This window comes from Dipodomys ordii, unplaced genomic scaffold (assembly GCF_000151885.1).
Source record: "Dipodomys ordii isolate 6190 unplaced genomic scaffold, Dord_2.0 Scaffold81, whole genome shotgun sequence".
Taxonomy (NCBI): Eukaryota; Metazoa; Chordata; class Mammalia; order Rodentia; family Heteromyidae; genus Dipodomys; species Dipodomys ordii.
In genome coordinates, this window is record NW_012267297.1 from 3601618 (window position 1) to 3620411 (window position 18794).

Below are 18794 nucleotides of genomic sequence, written 5' to 3' on the forward strand. Positions count from 1 at the left end.
AGAGCTGAGGGACAGCGCCCAGGCCCAGAGTTCAAGCCCCACGACCGACAAAAAAAAAAAAAGAAATATTTGGACAACTTAAGAGATAAAAACAAAAGCTCGATTCTTTAGGGAAACAATGAGGGCTATTAATATTTACGCTTTAAATAATTTTATGATGCCTTATTTTTTATAAGGCTTAATTAACCAAAGTAGAACTCAACTTTCTGAAAAACTTTTAAGTCTTCAAAGGATCACGATTGAAAATAAGATGCTCGGGGAGAGGAAGCATTTTCTTCTTCCTGCCCTGAAAAAGGTTCTGTTGCGGGAGTTAAACTTAAGATGCAGCAAGGCAAAGAGAAGAGGGGCTAAAAAAATGCTCAACTAACCACTCACTTCTGCAGCTACCTCAGGAAGCACAAAGGAACATGAGAGAATACTGGCTAAAAGACTGTTCTGTCCATGCTGCAACTCTTAGAACCTTACACACAAGTGTGTGTGTATATACATATGTGTACATATACACACATGCATTTACATATGTATGTGAATACACGTCCTGAAATATAAACCTGAGTCTCCTATATATCCACATCCCTAAGCTCCTGCTACACAACTTGCTGTATGCTATCCTTTCCACGGTACATACTTTGTCTGTTCCTCAAGACTTTGTGTTTCATGCAGGCCAGGGCAATCAATAGGCAACCTCTGCCCTCGAGGATCTGGCCAAGGGCCTGGTCACGTGTCACTGCTGGCATCACGTGTCGACTGAGAACATTCTCATCGGTCATGTCCTCACTCAACTAACACTGCTAGAATGTCACCGGACTCTTCAGGGACCAAAGTTATTGATCAAAAAAGTCACTATAGAGGGCCAGCAGCCGGGGGCTCATGCTTGTCATATCCTAGTTACTCAGGAGGCTGAGATCTGAGGATCATGGTTCAAAGCCAGCCCAGGCAGGAAAGGCTGTGAAACTCGGATCTCCAGTGAACCACCAGACAACTGGAAGTGGAGCTGTGGTTCACGTGGTAGAGCACTAGCCTTGAGCTGAAGAGCTGAGGGACAGCACCCAGGCCCTGAGTTCAAGCCCCATGACTGACCAAAAAAAAAAAAGAAAAAACAGCTCGAAATGGAGCTGTGGCGCAAATAGAGTGCTATCCTTGAGCAAAATAACTCAGGCACAGGTGGCCCACGCCTGTAAGCTTAGCTACCTTCAGGAGGCTGAGGTCTGAGGATCGTGGTTCAAAGCCAGCCCAGGCAGGAAAGTCCATGAGACTCTGATCGCCAATGAACCACCAGAAAACCAGAAGTGGCGCTGTGGCTCAAGTGGTAGAGCGCCAGCCTTGAGCACAAAAGCTTAGGGACAGCGCCCAGGCCCTAGAGTTTAAGCCCTGTGACTGGTCAAAGAAAGAAAAAGTTCCTACAACACACTACAGTATTTCCTTGTGTGATTACAAAAGCGTATTTCACAAAATAGTACCAGGTGTGGTGTTTTCCTACACCTTCCCACACATTAATGTTTCTGAAGTAGGTATGGCTAACAAGCACAATTAACAAAATTGCTTTTCTTTTTTCTCTTTTGAAAGGCTAGTTGTTAAAGCATCTAAGAACCCAGTATTGACCACTCTAAATGTCATCTTTAAAATATGAATTAACAAAGATTTCCCGGAATGATGTGGTCAACTTTTGGTTTTCTGAGGAATATCAGTATCACAAGGGCTAAACATTCCTACATACGTCACAGCTTTCTCAGAATTATCTTTTTTTTCTGAACTAGTATCAAAATCAGCTTTATTTCTGAAGATGCAGGGTGAACAGGAAAATTCGAATGCTTCTCTAAAGCACTCTGCTCCAAGCTGTCATAATCTTGATGTTCTCGAGATATTGTTCAATAGATCCCTCTTGGGGCTGGTTTGTGTTTTGAGACGGGGGTCTTGTCTGGTGTCACCAGCTGGCCTAGAACCCACAATTCTCCTCCCTCAGCCTTCTGAGTGCTGGGATTACAGGTGTGCCCTACCACACCCCGAAATCATATTGATTTGCTTCCGTATCTTTTTGGCAGTACTGGGGTTTGAATACGGGGCCTTTGATTAATGTTCGGTGTCTTTTTTTTTAAATACAAAGCTTTCTTTCTTCCCCTGGCACTAAAATGATGTTTTCTTGAAAGTATGTCCTGACTTTTAGGAGACGAAGTCAACAAGACAGTTTTGAACTTTGCATGAAAACTTGGGTGTCAACACCGTTCTCTGAAATGTGGATGTTAATCGATACCTGTACGGATCGAGACCAGAACCTGGCGTTGCCAAGTTGTGTTACACACTGGTCCTGGTTACCCACCTCCATCAGACGTGAATTCTTACACTCGAACTCACCCACGGGACGTCTAAGGAGAAACAGGTTTAGGTCACTGAAGGCCTCCGGTATGTTTCTGTGGGAGACCCTTTCTAATAGCAACTGAGAATGTTCCAGTAAGCAACATAGATCAGCTCTGATGCTGAAAGACATCGCTGTATTCTTTCATTCTAGAAAACAGATCACCACAGAAACTTACACATGGATGCTACTAGTAAGAAAATAGGCTGCCACTGGGCACCAGGGGCTCACGCCTGTCATCCTAGCTACTCAGGAGGCTGAGATGTGAGGATCGCTGTTCAACGCCAGCCTAAGCAGAAAAGTCCCTGTGAGACTCTGATCTCCAATGAACCACTCAAAAACTAGGAGTGGAGCTATGGCTCCAAGTTGGTAGAGTGCTAGCCTTACACCAAAAGAGCTCAGGGACAGAGGCCAGGACTTGAGTTCAAGCCCCAGGACTGACTAAAAAGAAAGAAAGAAAATATGCTTTGGCCAAGAAGAAAACTAACTGCCTTGGACCTAAACTGTATCTTCAGCTGTACGGTCTCCCTCGGTTGGTTTCTTTAAAAGCTACTTACTTAAAAATAAATATTGATATTGCTTCACACGAATGTTTAAACGGCTGCAGGTGAACATTTAAATCACTTTAATGAGTATTTAAATTGCTTGGAATAAATATTTAAGTTGCCTTAAAAGAAAACTCATTGGAAGGAGAGGGGAGGAAGTTTGTGAAAGTGTTGCACATTTTGAAATGGCTCTAGCATGATACATAAATATGCTAATGGTCAACATTTTTACAGTATTTTACAGAATACTAAATACATTCTATCCAATTCTAAATATGAAGTTTAAGGATACTTTAAGATTGATTGAACTAGTCTATTAATGGTTGTAATGTTTTAACAAAGTTAATAAAAAAAAATGATTTACCTGACATGGAAAAAAAAAAAACTACCTACAATGTGTAAATACAATTTAACTCTCATTCTGTGATGTGATCAAATCAGGGAGTTACAATCATCTGTGGTATGGCTTTGGTTCCTTTGGGTGCAATCTCTTATGTGGACACACGGGTTACGGAATGGACCTGTGTAACTGAATTGACTCCCACCTGTTTATTCTAGAACATTTCTAAAGACTTCACTGAGCTGCCATAATTTTTTTTTTTTTTAATCAGCGTATGTAGTACTGAATGACCATTAAAATACCTGAATTGAAACTATTCCAGTCTAGCAGTTTGTAAGATCTGGTGTTACCCATAATTCCGACAAAGGCTGAGTTCAAAACAGCAAATTAGTAGATCAGTTTTAGGTGCAGAATAGTAGAAAATAAAACAAACAAACAAAAAGAAAACTACAAACAAGAGCACAATTGTCAACACCACTGGACAGGAACTGGAAAGACACAGACAGGAAAGTTAATAGAAATAGAAATCGGAAGAGGAGAAGCATGCTACTGTATTCTAGCATTACTTTCTACTTACTTAATTACCTTGATTTTTAAACCCACCCCCCCTTTCTTTTCCTGCTTCACATTTCTGTTTGATGTTCTAACAATGGAATAACTGAAATAATACTTCGTAGAAGTTATAGCAGGCGGTAATCTAGGTCTTAAAAGCTGGTTTTCCATTTATGTGTGAAGCAATTACCACTTTATACCATTAAGGATCCAGACTTTCATTCTGTGTTAGCATTCAACGTTACTCAATAAAGTACAATCGTTCATTAAAAAAAAATTATTTCCAGGGCTTTTCGAGATAGACATATTAATTAAATGTTCCCTTTTGCTGTAGGACCTTTATATAATGTAATCCAAAGAATGTGATCATTTCAATAAAATCAGAAATGGGAATCCTTAGAATAGCTCCTTCAAAATGTATTTCACTGACAACAAAATAAAAATATAACTCATCCACCACTCAAAATACCCTGCGAGGACTAGTCCTTGGATAACAGAATTCCTATTTGCCACCTGAGAAACTATTCTGAAAGGGAAGAGAGAAAATTGGTGAGCTAGTGATTATCACACACCAAACACATTCTACACCTTCTGTTTTCTTCTCTAAGCCTGGAATGTCCCATTTCTTACATGACTACAAATAAATAGGCAAGGCATGCCAATGAAGCTCCCCAAGAATGGGCTTCTATTTAAAAAAAGAAAGAAAAAAGAAACGACACTGAAAAGCAAGCCCTTTACTGAAATGCATTTGCAGAGCACTGGCTGTGCACTCTGATGAGCACTTTACTCAGAGCACGTGGAAAAGACAAAATCAAATCAGCACATTTTCAGTAATAGAAGAAATCACCAATCACTGACCACATTCCAAAAGCCATGTGGCAGGCAGGGGTTGGACCACAAGAGCCCAGAGGATTCACCTCAGCCTGCTGAACTTAGTATTTCTACACTCCCAAAGAACGTGCCAGACTTCAAGAGCTTAACAGATTAAACTGGCCTCAGCCCGAGACTTCTTCTAATACTCTAGACTATACAAGTACTATCATGGAGAGAAAAAAAAAAAAGATCTTAAACCAGAAGCGCTGGTGGCGCACACCTGTCATCCCAGCGACTCAGGAGGCTGAGATCTGAGGATCCCGGTTCAAAGCCATCCGGGGCAGCAAAGTCCATGAGACTCTTAACTCCAATAAACCACCATAAAACCAGAAGTGGCGCTGTGGCTCAAAGTGGTAGAGTGCCAGCCTTGAGTGAAATTAAGTTCAGGAATAGCATGCCCAGGCACTAACTTCAAGCTCTACAGCCAAAAAAAAACAATCTTAAGGTGACCAGAAATTAAGAAACAGGAGGGAAAAAATGAAGTAAAAAAGAAAAAAAAAATGGTACTGCAAAGGTAAACCGGGGAGTCTAGAGTTAAAGAACCCTGGCTAGCACTGCTTTTCTATGATTTCCCCTTCAGAGTGGAAGAAATCTGCTCCTCTGCTATGAACTCAAATAAAATCACAACACATAGCCCAGAGGGGGTCTGTAAAAGACCTCCAAGAATGGCAATGCTCTTGTCTTCAAAAATCACTCTTGGTCAAGTATTTTACACAAATCATTTCAATGCATTCTATTCTTCTGTTCCTAATCGTCACTGTGTTACAGAGAGGTGATTAGAAAACTAAATTAAAAAAATTATATATATATGAATATATAGATTTCAAACAAGAGAATAGTGTGAGCTGGGCGCCGGTGGCTCCCGCCTGTCATCCTAGCTACTCAGGAGGCTGAGAGCTGAGGATCCTGGTTCAAAGCCAGCCCGTCAGGAAAGTCCATGAGAACTCTTATCACCAATGAACCAGAAAAAAGCTGGAAGTAGAGCTGTGGCTCAAGTGGTAGAGTACCAGCCTTGAGTGGAAGGGCTCAGAGAGAGTGCCCAAGGCCTTGAGTTCAAATCCCAGGACCAAAAAAAAAAAAAAAAGAATACTTTAACATCCTAAGAAATGGCTGAGGAAGATTGACATCTAGTCAATGGAACATTCGAGAACAAACTCTACATAGTAAAAATGCCCACCATTTATCCTGTTTTAGATGGAGAAAAATCATTGGAGGATCTCTAGGCCAAGGGTCTAGATTAGGGAGACTCTGACATTTATCTTCTGCTATAATTATGGCTCCAGGCTTTAAAAAGAGAAGCTGCTAAGGCTGGGCAGGTGGCTCAGTGGTAGAGTGCTCACCTAGCATACATGAAGCCCTGGGTTCGATTCCTCAGTACCACACATGCAGAAAGAGCCGGAAGTGGCACTGTGGCTCAAATGGTAGAGTGCTAGCCTTGAGCAAAAGAAGCTCGGGGACAGAGCCCAGGCCCTGAGTTCAAGTCCCAGGACTGACAAAAAAAAAAAAACAAAGAAAGAAAGAAGAAAAAAAGATTTAAGCTGCTTAATCTTTCTTGTTGGTTTATTCAGCATATTTACAGACCAGAAATCAAGGAATCGGTTGTTTTCATCAAATTTCCTAACATATCTTATACCATACTTACAATTACAATGTAAAAGAATCCCAGGAAACTAAGTAATCTATAAAGCGCAAATTTCCTAACATATCTTATACCATACTTACAATTACAATGTAAAAGAATCCCAGGAAACTAAGTAATCTATAAAGCGCTCTCGTCAATGAAAAGGATAAACACTTTAAATGAACGGCCATCATGGTCAGATTGTAATTTAAAAAAGAAATGTCCTGAATCAAAAAAAAAACCTAAAAAACAAAAAACTGCTGATCCAAAAATTATTTGCAGATACCCTCAAAGTGATATAGTGACACCTGAGCCAAAACAGAAATCAAGATCATGTTATTTTTACATGGGAAAGATCGCTGAAATACAGGGTCGTACCATTTCTAAAAAAGATTATGGGAAATCGGTTAAAGTGACATTTGCCAGGGGATGCTTTCTTCTCCTGCTTTGTTTTCTGTTTCTTTTTAAGCTCTTGTCAGGTAGGTTTGGCTTCAAACAATGGCTAGATACATGACACTCAGCAAGGATGGTTAGGACTGAATTCAACATTTCATGACGGACGTACCAGGGTTGTGTATGCGATCCAACAGCTTCACAGACCGAGCGCTGACCACACCACCCACGTGTATCAGGAATCCGGGAGGGAAGGCCGTTAAGGTAAAAAACGGAAACTCCTGGGGGAGAGAAAAGGGAGAAACACCGCTGACCGTGTGTGGAATATATTCAATCAATCAAGTAATAAACGTGCTGTGGAAAAGCTGGCTGTAAGGAAATGCATGCTAGGTCTTTGCTTGAAAAGGCTACTCATGGTGATCACGCAGACTTGGTGCCGAGTTCCCAAGACATGTCACTACACGGTCAACGCGACAAAATCTGGGTATACGTCTCTTTTATTTATTTGTGCCAGTCCTGGGGCTTGAACTCAGGGCCTGAGTGCTATCCCTGATTGTCTTTGTGCTCAAGGTTAGCACTCTACCACTTGAGCCACAGTGCCACTTTTTTTTTTTTTGGGGGTCGGTCGTGGGACTTGAACTCTGGGCTTGGGCGCTGACCCTCAGCTCTTCAGTTCAAAGCAAGGGCTCTACCATTTGAGCCACAGCGCCACTTCCGGTTTTCTGGTGGTTACTTGGAGATCAGAGTCTCACGGATGTTCCTGCCTGGGCTGGCTTTGAACCATGATCCTCAGATCTCAGCCTCCTGAGCAGCTAGGATGACAGGCGTGAGGCTCAATCCGAGATACTGGCAATCTACTCTTCTTTGTTCGCCATCTCCTTTTCCGGCGTCATCTCTCAATGAGAGGAAGTGACTGGTCAACCCTCCTAGCCATGTATATTTTGGGGTGCAGAGCCCCGACAGACCCCCCAATGCTGACTGTATAAAGACCCCTGTGCCCTGAGACAAGGAATCGACAAGAAAGCGTGATCATGGGAAGGGTGGGAGAGAGAAGCAGTGTGGTAGGAGGAAAGCAAGCTTCAAGATGGGGGGGGCCCGCAGAGAACTGGGGAGAAATTACCCCTTCCTGTCACCCCCTTTCTCTGTCACCACTAGACCTGCAGGGAAATCCCAAGGAACAGGAGATGTATGTTAGCAAGACAACACAATTCCCCAAGTTTCTCCAAACTTCTCTCTTCCCTCCTCTCTTAAGAACATAAAATCTTAAAAATTAAGGAGGCCAGGGCTGAGAAGGTGGCTCAGTGGTAGAGCGCGTGCCTTGCATGCATGAGGCCCTGGGTTCGATTCCTCAGCTCCACATAAGCAGAAAAAGCCGCAAGTGGCGCTGTGGCTCAAGTGGTAGAGCACTAGCCTTGAGCTGAAGAGCTCAGGGACAGTGCCCAGACCCTGAGTTCAGGCCCCACAACCAACAACAACAAGAAAAAAAAGTGTTAAGGAGAAGAACTCAAAGAGAAATAAGAGGAAGGAAGGAAGGCAGAAAGGAGGAAGGAAGGAAGGAAGGAGAGGGGGGAGAGGGAGAGAGAGAAAGGAAAGGGAGGAGGGAGGGAAGGAAATTTGCTAGCGCTGATGGCTTACACTTTTTATCCTAGCTATTCAGGAGGCTGAGACTGGATGATCACAGACCGAAGCCAGCTCACACAAACAAATCTGAAGGACTGTTAGCTCCCATTAACCAGCGAAACGTGTGAAGTGGCCAGGCAGCAAGGGCTCCCACCTGTCATCCTGGCTGCACAGGAGGCTGAGATCTGAGGATCATGATTCAAAGCCAGCCTGGGCAGAAAAGTCGATGAGACTCTCCAATGAACCACCAAAAAAGGCCAAAAGTGGAGCTGTGGCTCAAGTGGTGAAGTACAAGTCTGGAGTGAAAGCAGCTCAGGACAGTGCCCAGGCCCTGAGTTCAAGCATCAAGACTGCCACCAGAAAAACAAAACACAACACAACACAAGTGGAGATGTGGCAGCAGGTATGAGCAAAAAGCCAAGCAAGAGGGGCTGGGCAGGTGGCTCAGTGGTAGAGTGCTTGCCTTGCATGCCTGAGGCCCTGGGTTCGATTCCTCAGCACCACATAAGCAGAAAAAAAAGCCGGAAGTGGCGCTGTGGCTCAAGTGGTAGAGCGCCAGCCTTGAGCTGAAGAGCTGAGGGACAGCGCCCAGGCCCTGAGTTCAAGACCCATGACAGACAAAAAAAAAAAAAAAGCCAAGCAAGAGTGAGACCCCGGAAGGTGAGAATGTGGAAGGGGTGAAGGAGGTGTCACGGGTCAAGATGCACCGTATCTATAAACTGTTCTATGGCACCTCCCCTGAACAACTACTTAAAGACAAAAACTTAAAAAAAACTTAAATGTGTTACGTTAAACAACAAAAGGGCTAGAAAGATGGCTCAGTGGTAGAGTGCTTGCCTGGCATGCATGAAGCCCTGGGTTCGATTCCTCAATACCACAGACACAGAAAAAGCCAGAAGTAGCGCTGTGGCTCAAGTGGTAGAGCGCTAGCCTTGAGCCAAAGAAGCTCAGGGACAGCACCTAGGTCCTGAGTTCAAGCCCCAGTACTAGGGGGAAAAAAAAAGTGACAGACCCCGAGTTTAAGCCCTAGTACCAACACACACACACACACACACACACACACACACAAAATGCATTAAAATAGCACACAGGAACAAAGAGGCAGGCCTATGAATGATTCAAACGTGGAAATTGTGCTATCTGATCTCTGACTACAAGAGTAATATAGAAGCAGGGTGCTGGAGGCTCACGCCTGTCATCCTAGCTACTCAGGAGGCTGAGATCTGAGGACTGCAGTTCAAACCCAGCCCAAACAGGAAAGTTTATGAACCGCGATCCTCAGAGCTCAGCCTCCTGAGTAGCTAGGATGACAGGTGTGAGCCACCCAGGTCAGGAAAACACGGAGTTCTTAAAGCTGCCTCTATCTTAATCTCTGGATGAGCGTGGATTAAAGGCAACTTTAAAAAGCTGGGAGCCAGAGGAGTTCGAGAAACAGGCACCAAAATACAAGCAGCTGGGGCTCTGGCCGGCTTCTTTGAGCATGGGAAATTTCACTGAGCACAGCACTTGGGCAGACTCAACATGTGGCCAGCAGTACCCAGGAATGTGTTCACTCGTGTGCCCACATATCTGCATATTCAAGATCAACTGAGTTACAATTTATAAGTGATCTCTAGAGTAACATGGGGGGAAAAAAAGTATCTATGTAGTATAAGAATAAAGCCAGGAGCTCGTGGCTCACGCCTGTCATCCTAGCTACTCTGGAGGCTGAGATCTGAGGATTGGGGTTCAAAGCCAGCCTGAGCAGGAAAGATGGTGATTCGCTAAATCTCCAACTAACCAGCAAAAAGTCACCAGGGGAGACATGGCTCAAGTGGAAAGGCACCAGCCTCGAGTGATGAGGCCAAGTCAGAGCGTGAGGATGAGAGTTCGAGCACTGGGACCAGCACAAAAAGAAGGAAGAAAAGCTGGGAGGGAGAGAGCGAGGGATCGGGGACCTTGTCCAAGAAGAAATGCACTCATTCTCTGACTTACGTAACTGCCGCCCCGCTGTACATCACCTTTAAAAACAATTTTTAAAAAACTGAAAGAAGAGAATAAGGGGGCTGGGCAGGTGGCTCAGTGGTAGAGTGCTCGCCTAGCATGCATGAAGCCCTGGGTTCCATTCCTCAGCACCACACACACAGAAAAAGCTGTACGTGGTGCTGTGGCTCAAGTGGTAGAGTGCTGGCCTTGAGCAAAAGCAGCTCAGGGACAGCACCCAGGCCCTGAGTTCAAGCTGGAGAAAGAGGAGGGGGAGGAAGGGAGGGGAGGAGGAGAAAGAAGAGGAAGAGGAGCGAGGGGGAGAGAAAGAGAGAGAGAGAGAGAGAGAGAGAGAAGAAAGGACAAGAAAGAAAAACACCAATCTGTGGAACTGTTTAGGTTTGGCCCCTGCTGAGAGGCAGGGAGAAAGGAGGGAAAGATTGGAGGAGAAAATATCACTAGTGAAACATCTAGACAAAATGCATTATCTCCATCTGGACTGTTTCAATGTCTATTTTAGAGGAGAAATGCTCATACCATCAAATATGTGAAGACTTTTCCTAAGTGGGGCCTAATTCTCAAATCACCTCAAAATATCCGGAATGTCAAATGGTCCAGCAGAATAAAGACAGGTAATTTGTTTTTCATCTCTGTATGGCTATGTCAGAAAATACACAGCCAATGCTGGGCATGGTGGCTCCCGCCTGTCATCCCAGCGACTCAGGAGGCTGAGATCTGAGGATCGAGGTTCCAAGCCAGGGCTGGCAGACAAATTTAAGACACTGTCGTCTCCAATGAACCAGAGCCAGAGGGGAAGCTGTGGTAACAGTGATTGAGCAAAAAAAGCCAATGGACAGCACCCAGGCCCTGAGTTCAAGCCCCAGCACCGGCATTAACAAAAGGGGTTGCAAATTTCATCTACACTGAATCCAAAATTATTTCCATTGATTATCTGTTCCTCATAGTAAAATGGTTTTAAAGGTTCTTTGTACGGACTGTAAGGTCACAGACATATCGGAAGTCTTGTATCTGATTTCAAATCAACTCTGGCTGTTCTGGGGAGGAAAATTCCAGAACAATAATTAGGGACCCTGGAAAAGGACATTCAAAACAAACAAACAAAAAAAAAAAAACAGGAGAGCTGAGTGCCGGTGGCTCCCACCTGTCATCCCAGCTACCCAGATCTCAGAAGGCTGAGATCTGAGGATCATGGTTCAAAGCCAGCCTGGGCAGGAAAATTCATGAGACTCTCATCTCCAATGAACCACCAGAGAAAACCGGAAGTGGAGCTGTGGCTCAAAGTGGTAGAATGCTAGCCTTGAGGAAAAAAAACTCAAAGGACAGCCGCCCAGGTCCTGAGTTCAAGTCCCAGGACACACATGGACACACTCGGATGGAAGGACACACACGGACACACACACGGACACACACACACACAAATATACTATTTGCTAGAACAGAATAAAAAAGAACTGTTCTCAAGAGCCAAATTCTGGGGGTAAAAAATACCTTTCCCTTCTATCTTTTCTATCATCAACATACATAGGCGTTCATGACTATGTTTTTCGATCTGATGGTCTAAGACACAACACAGAAAACTGCATTAAAACTTTAAACAAATGCGGACAGCTTTGGGAACCAGACAGGATGGAACGCGAAGGCAGTGTCATGTCTGAAAGGAAATGCCAAGATAGAAAACACCATGCGCTCCACCAGCACAACAGAGAGCCGGGGTTTCATGGGGGGCGGGGGGGGGGCTGTCATATTGCTGTTTGGTGGTTGTTTACTATTTTGTTTTCCAAAATGAAAAGAAGCAAGCTGGCGACATCTGTCACAAAGCCGAAATGAAACTTAAATGGCCAGGATTGCAGGTAGCAAAGCTTCTGCTACAAGAGCCAGGTTCTCCAAGGTGTGGGGACACATACCCGCCCTCCGCAGAACCTAGGTCGTGATCCGCCCTGAGCCCCGACGCCAAAAGAAAGAGAGAGAGAAACATCACCCGAAACGATCACAGCCGCGCCCCCCACAGCTGCCCTGAGCATCACCCAGAACATTCCACACTCACTGCCAAGAGATAGATTGTCCTCTTGACCAGTCAGATCATTCACACGCCATACATTATCCGAACTAGCCAAGCATCCATCATCGATACATTGTCCTAATTCATAGGAATGGGTACAATTATAAAAGGTGAGTATTTGTGATACATCGCAGAGAAATGACAGAAGTATCGCACTTAATGACCGCATTAACATGTTGAATGATTAATTCTTGGTCATGCAATCAAAATGCTACTCCAAGTGTTTTCTGCAAATATATGAACCATCAAAATGTTTTCAGTTGGGCACTGGTGGCTCATGCCTTTAGTCCCAGCGACTCAGGAGGCTGAGATCCAAAGCTGGTCCAGGAAGGAAAATCCATGAGACTCTCATCTCCAATTAGGCATCAAAAAAAAGCCAGAACTTCCAGCACCAGTGGCTCCCGCCTGTCATCCCAGCTACTCAGGAGGCCGAGATGTGAGGATTGTGGTTCGAAGCCAGCCCAGGGAGGAAACTCAGTGAGACTGTTATTTCCAATAAACTACTGAAAAGAGCCAGAAGGAACATCGTGGCTTATGTGGTAGAGTGCTCACCTTAAGCAAAAGAAGTTCCAAGCCCCAGAACTGACACCAAAAAAAAAAAAAATTATTTCAGCTTTTACTGGGAATTTCCAATAAACGATCAGAAGACAAGAAACGGTTACAGGATTTATCTAATGCAAAAGTTAACATTTAGAACGGAAATACGTGGGGGCCAGACGTCAGCGGCTTCCATCTGTCATCCCAGCTACTCAGGAGGCTGAGATCTGAGGACTGCAGTTCAAAGCCAGCCTGGGCAGAAAAGCCAATGAGACTCTTTATCTCCCAGGAACCGCCAAAAAGCAGGAAATGGGGCTGTGGCTCCAAGTGGTAGAGCGCTAGCCTTGAGGACAAAAGCTGAGGGACAGCGCCCAGGCCCTGAGTTCAAGTCCCAGGACCGGCGCGCACACACGCACACACGCACGCACGCACGCACGCACACACACACACACACACACACACACACAAAGGAAGGAAATATTTTGATGGCTTGCAATGCATTTTGGATATGAAAAGCACCATGTGATAACGAGGAGACGTCATCTCAAGGAGCAGGTGGAGAATGTAAACGCAGGCTTACCCTCTGCTCCAGCGCTGACTGGGTCTGTTGTCTCAGAAGCGCTTTGAAAGGCCCGTCCTTCCCAGCACTGCCCATTCCTACAGGACAATCAGCACACAGATAACCAAAACAGTGGAGGAACACGAGCCCGACTCAGTCTTCTTCACAAACACGTGATTAAAAAGCATCCACACATTTCACAGCACTGGAGAGGCAACCTAAGTACAGCTCTGGATAGCAGTCCATTTTTATAACATCAAGTCTAACCAAAAAGTTAATCCAAATGGTGTCTATTGTTAATCTAACAAAGGACACAAAAAGAAATGAGCAATATTTGATCAAAGTTAAAAAAAAGTGAAAAGAGCACTTAACTATACTGAACATATCCCAAAACTGTAGAGAACAAGAAATTGAGATAAAATTCAAGGTATAGCAAATTATATTCTCCTAGTTCCAGTTCTAAAAATAATAAAGTAGTATTAATTTCATACTTGTTAGCATTCATTCGCAAATGTCAACAAAGTTTTTTTGAAATAAAGAAAAACTAAACTAAAAAAATGGACAGACAATAGACACATCATGAATGTAGATAGTTATGGATGAAAAGGAATATATTTCTCAAGCTCTTAGATGTATTTTTTAAGGCTTAATATTAATGTTTTCCTGTCTTGCTTTACTGATTTGGAAATACCACCAGAACAACTATGGTAAGATTACAGTCTATAATCTATAAATATAATCTATATTATGCTCTATACTCTAGCATCATAATCTATATTATATATAAAATATAATTTATAAGCAAGGGAAGGTGGGAAGTGTTCTACACATCAAAACTAACACTCCACCCTTCCAAAGCTGAAAATGCAAACTGACAAATTCACTCCAGCAAGTTTAAAAAAAAAGAACTCATCTAATCATTTTACATTTTTAGCTGGTTTTGGATAAGGAAACACAAGTTAGCATGTGTACAGTCCCACTTCAGTTCTGTAAAAACAAGAAATTCTTTTTTTTTTTTTTTTTTGGTTTTCAACAGTACCCCCAAACGTGATTGTTTCGGACTATACAATGCTAAATAGAAAGAAAACGAAGTTTCTTCAGTGTGAAGTCTATTAAAAAGCCATAACGTAAAAGGCAAATTGGTAGTGATAAGTAAAATATCAAAAAAAATGTTCTTAAATGACAAAATAATTTGACTAATGCAGTAGGCAGGGGGGGAAAAAAAGGATAATTAAAGAATATCACCAAAAATGAGACTTAAACTGATTCAAACACAGTAATTTACTCATGGGTCGGCGTGGTTTGGTGAGAAGATGGGACAGGTCCAGTGTGAAATGGAGCTGGTGTGGAGGGAGAGGAGAGAAAGCATCTAATCCTCATGACGGTGACCCTTCAGTCCGTGTCCTCCGACAGAAAATAAGGGACAAATACGCGTCGGGGACATGTGGGATGATCCTCCACTGGGCCGTTCTCAAGGCTGTCCCTGGGATCATGCTACAGGTGCAGTGGTGTTCAGCAGTGGGATCGTGAGCAGAGCTCCGTCCTTTTGTCTAGAGTAGGAAATCAGGAAGAGTCGCTTTGTTTTGTTTTTGTGTTTTGCAAAGTGGATGACAGCATGGGATCCTACCAGAAGTAGACAGGAACAGCTCGTCACTGAAAGAAACGCTTTTCCTCAGGACTGGGCACCCGGGGGAAGGATGAGGGCTAAGGCTAGGTCCCGAGAGAAGACAGGGCTGTGTGAGATGGAAAGGTTCACAAGAGAGGAGAGGGGAGCTGGGGCTCTGGGAGACCCCAGCTCCTGGAGGGGAAGGTGCTGTGGGGAAAAAACAAAAGACAAAAAAAAAAAAGTAGCAGAGATGCAGGTTCAGAAGGTGATCAGAAAAACACACACGAAGGCAGACAGGCAATGGGGGCGGGCGGGACTGGAGCCAATGAACGTCAATGTACAGACAGGTGCATGAAGCAGAGGAGAACCATCAGCAGTTCCACCCAGCACAAGGCAAATAAGCACACGGCTAAACTTAATAAAAAAAAACAAAACTCAAATGTTCTCTTCCTTTACATGTGTTCAACTTGATGCCTTTTGTGTGTGTGTGTGTGTGTGTGTGCCAGTCTTTCTGGGACTTGAACTCAGGGCCTGGGCGCTGTCTCTGAGCTGCTTTTGCTCAAGGCTGGTGCTCTACCACTTGAGCCACAGTGCCACTTCTGGCTTTTTCTGTGTACGTGGTGCTGAGGAATCGAACCCAGGGCTTCATGCATGCTAGGCAAGCACTCTACCACTGAGCCACCTGCCCAGCCCTTGATGCAGTTTAAACTTTCTTTTTTTTTCAGTGATGGGGTTTGGATCCAAGGCATGGACGCTGTCCCTAAACTGTTTTTTCTGCTCAAGACTAGCTAACGCTCTGCCACTTGAGCCATAAGCCATTCATTGTGACACTCTCCAATAAACCACTAGAAAACCAGAAGTGGTGCTGTGGCTCAAACGGTAGAGCGCTCGCCTTGAGCTGAAGAGCTCAGAGACAGCACCCAGGCCCAGAGTTCAAGCCCACGACCGCAAAAAAAAAAAAAAAAAAAAAATTTCATGGACTTTCCTGCCCAGGCTGGCTTTGAACCGTGATCCTCAGATCTCAGTCTCCCGAGTAGCTGGGATGACAGGCGGGAGGCACCAGCGCCTGGCAGTTGTAATCATCCTTAAAACACAGTTCTTAGAAATGTAAACTACTTCCCTTGTTCTGTTTAATTTGAAGGTGGAAATGTACCACATTGTTTAAGTATACCTAAAAATGAGTTGCACCAAAAAAAAAAAAAACAAATTCAAAGTAAATCTTTAAATTGATTCTAGATCCTTGTCTAAAAAAGAAATGTACTCATTACCTAACTTATGTACCTGTGACCCTTCTGTACATCACCTAAGCAATAATAAAAAAGAAAAAAAAAAGGGGGAATAAAACTGTTTCTAGCTAAGAGGTAACATACTGTGGTATTTTAACATTGAATGTACATTTTTGTGTGTGAGCTAGTCCTGGAGCTTGAACTCAGGCCTTCTATCACTTCAGAAACAGCCTTCACTTCCGGCTTTTTGCTGGATAATTGGAGGTCAACACCTGGCTTGCATGTATATTATTTTTTAATCAAGTATTCAGTACCATATAAGGTAGACAGTGGCCATTTTTAATTTAAAATAGACTAACTTATTTCTGTCTGATTTTGATGTTGAGAATCTTTTTCTTCTGCAATGTCTCATCTATCTTCTGATTACAGTACTGTATGCATATGCACAGATTTGAGTTCAGAGTTCTAATACTCTCTGGATGATAAAAACAAAGTATAGTTAACAGCCTCGTTAAAAAATTATCAATTGCCTCAAAACAAGGATTCAATTAGTATCCAAACACTAGCATTCAGAAATTCCAGGCTTATTAGTTGAGTATTTAGGAATAAGCTGGGCAGGTGGCTCAGTGGCAGAGCACCTGCCGAGCATGCATGAAGCCCTGGGTTCCAGTCCTCAGTACCACATAGAAAAAGTCAGAAGTGGTGCTATGGTTCAAGTGGAAGAGCCCAGAGAGGCTCAGGGACAGAGCCCAGGCCCCAAGTTCAAGCCCCAAGACTGGCAAAATAATTAAAAAGAAATATAAAAAAGAAAAAATAAGAATAAAAAGAGAGAAAAGAAAAAAAAAAGAAGAAAAAAAATGATTCACAAAACACGGTGGTTTTGGTTCTGTTTGGTTACAAACATCAAGGCCAGAATCTATTTTTTTTTTTAAATAGACTACAGTTTGAGCGGTTCAATGTTTATGGCAGTAAGTCTGACCAGAATGCACACACACCAAAGCCCTGGTGGCTACACCCAGCTAGAGCCTGAGCTAGGATTCACCAGCGGGCCTGTCCCTCGAACTTTCCAGAAATGGGACCTGCATGTCCTAAACCATCGCTAGATCCTCTACCAAAAAAAAGTCTCATGGACTTTCCTGCCCAGGCTGGCTTTGAACCATGATCCTCAGATCTCAGCCTCTGAGTAGCTGGGATTACAACCATAAGCCACTGGCACCACTTCCAGTTTTCTGGTGGTTCATGGGAGATAGGAGTCTCACAGACTTTGCTGCCCAGGCTGGCTTCGAACCGTGATCCTCAGATCTCGGCCTCCTGAGTCCCTAGGATTACAGATGTGAGAAACTATCGCCTGGCTGTGACTTTGTATGTGTGTGTATATGTTTTTTAATTTTTATTTTATTTTTTGTTGTTGTTGGTTGTGGGGCTTAAACTCTGGGCCTGGACACTGTCCCTCAGCTCTTCAGCTCAAGGCCAAGTGCTCTACCACTTGAGTTACAGCGCCACTTCTGGTTTCCTGGTGGTTTATTGGAGATCAGAATCTCATGGACTTTCCTGCCCGGGCTGGCTTTGAACCATGATCCTCAGATCTCAGCAGCCTGAGTAGCTGGGATGACAGGCAGGAGCTACAGGTGCCTGGCCGTGAATACAATTTTTATTGTTCTTTAAGATTATAACAATGTCAGCAGTTGTTGTTTAAAATATAATGGAATTATTTAAAGAAACGAGCTCTGATTTGGGCAGTTAAGTATCTCATTTCATGTCTTATCAACTTTTGAGAAGAAAACATAATTCACAGAAACCCAAGGGTTACTCATAAAAACACAAACAGAAATGAACAAAATGGAAAGTGAAAAAAATTGAGAAATAGTCCAAGTAAAAACAAAGCAAAACAACGTTGGGTGTCTAAAAACAAACAAACAAAAAATGCTGTTTTCTGACTTAGGACAATTAAGATGAGCAAAAGCAAAGGTCGTACACCACAAATGGAGAAATGAGGGGTGCCACCTGCTCCCCTCTACCCTGCAGGACCTCCTGCATAATGCTTGGTAAGTCCTACCACTGAGCTAGCCACCAGCCCCATCTACAAATAACTAGAGATCACTACACTGCCAGGAAACCATTGCAATTCTGGAAGATTCCTTCCAAGATACCATGGTGTTTTATTCCTGCTCCGTTTGGCCAGGGGGGAAAATGGAAAGATCCACACCCCAAAAGAAAAGTGTGGACTGGATCTCCACAATGAATTGGATCTATTAAAAAGAAAAGAAAAATGCCCATCTCTCAACAAGATCAGGTCGAAATGATTTAAAAAAAAAAAAAAAAAGGATAAAAAAGAAAAAGCTTCCTACTTTAGTTGAAGTCACTGAAAAACGATCGCCCTATGCACCCTGGAGGGGACTGAAGCAAAAAATCCAGAGGAAAGAGTGGCGTGAAGATGTCCCAGAAACGAAATAAGAATTTTCCAATTTAAAAAAAAAAAAAATTAAAAAGAGGAGGGAGGGAGAGGAGGGGAAGGGAGGGGAGGGGG

General features: G+C 43.6%; 1 protein-coding gene across 1 annotated transcript in view; it reads right to left on the reverse strand.

The window, feature by feature from the left end:
- Positions 1–18794, reverse strand: part of C2cd5 (C2 calcium-dependent domain containing 5) — a 54961-nt gene that overhangs the window by 27053 nt on the left and 9114 nt on the right. The window contains exons 8-9 of the mRNA XM_013025066.1: positions 13457–13533; positions 6850–6958 (exon numbers count right to left, since the gene is read on the reverse strand). Coding sequence (XP_012880520.1) covers positions 6850–6958; positions 13457–13533 — 186 coding nt within the window. The remainder of the gene's footprint in view (positions 1–6849; positions 6959–13456; positions 13534–18794) is intronic.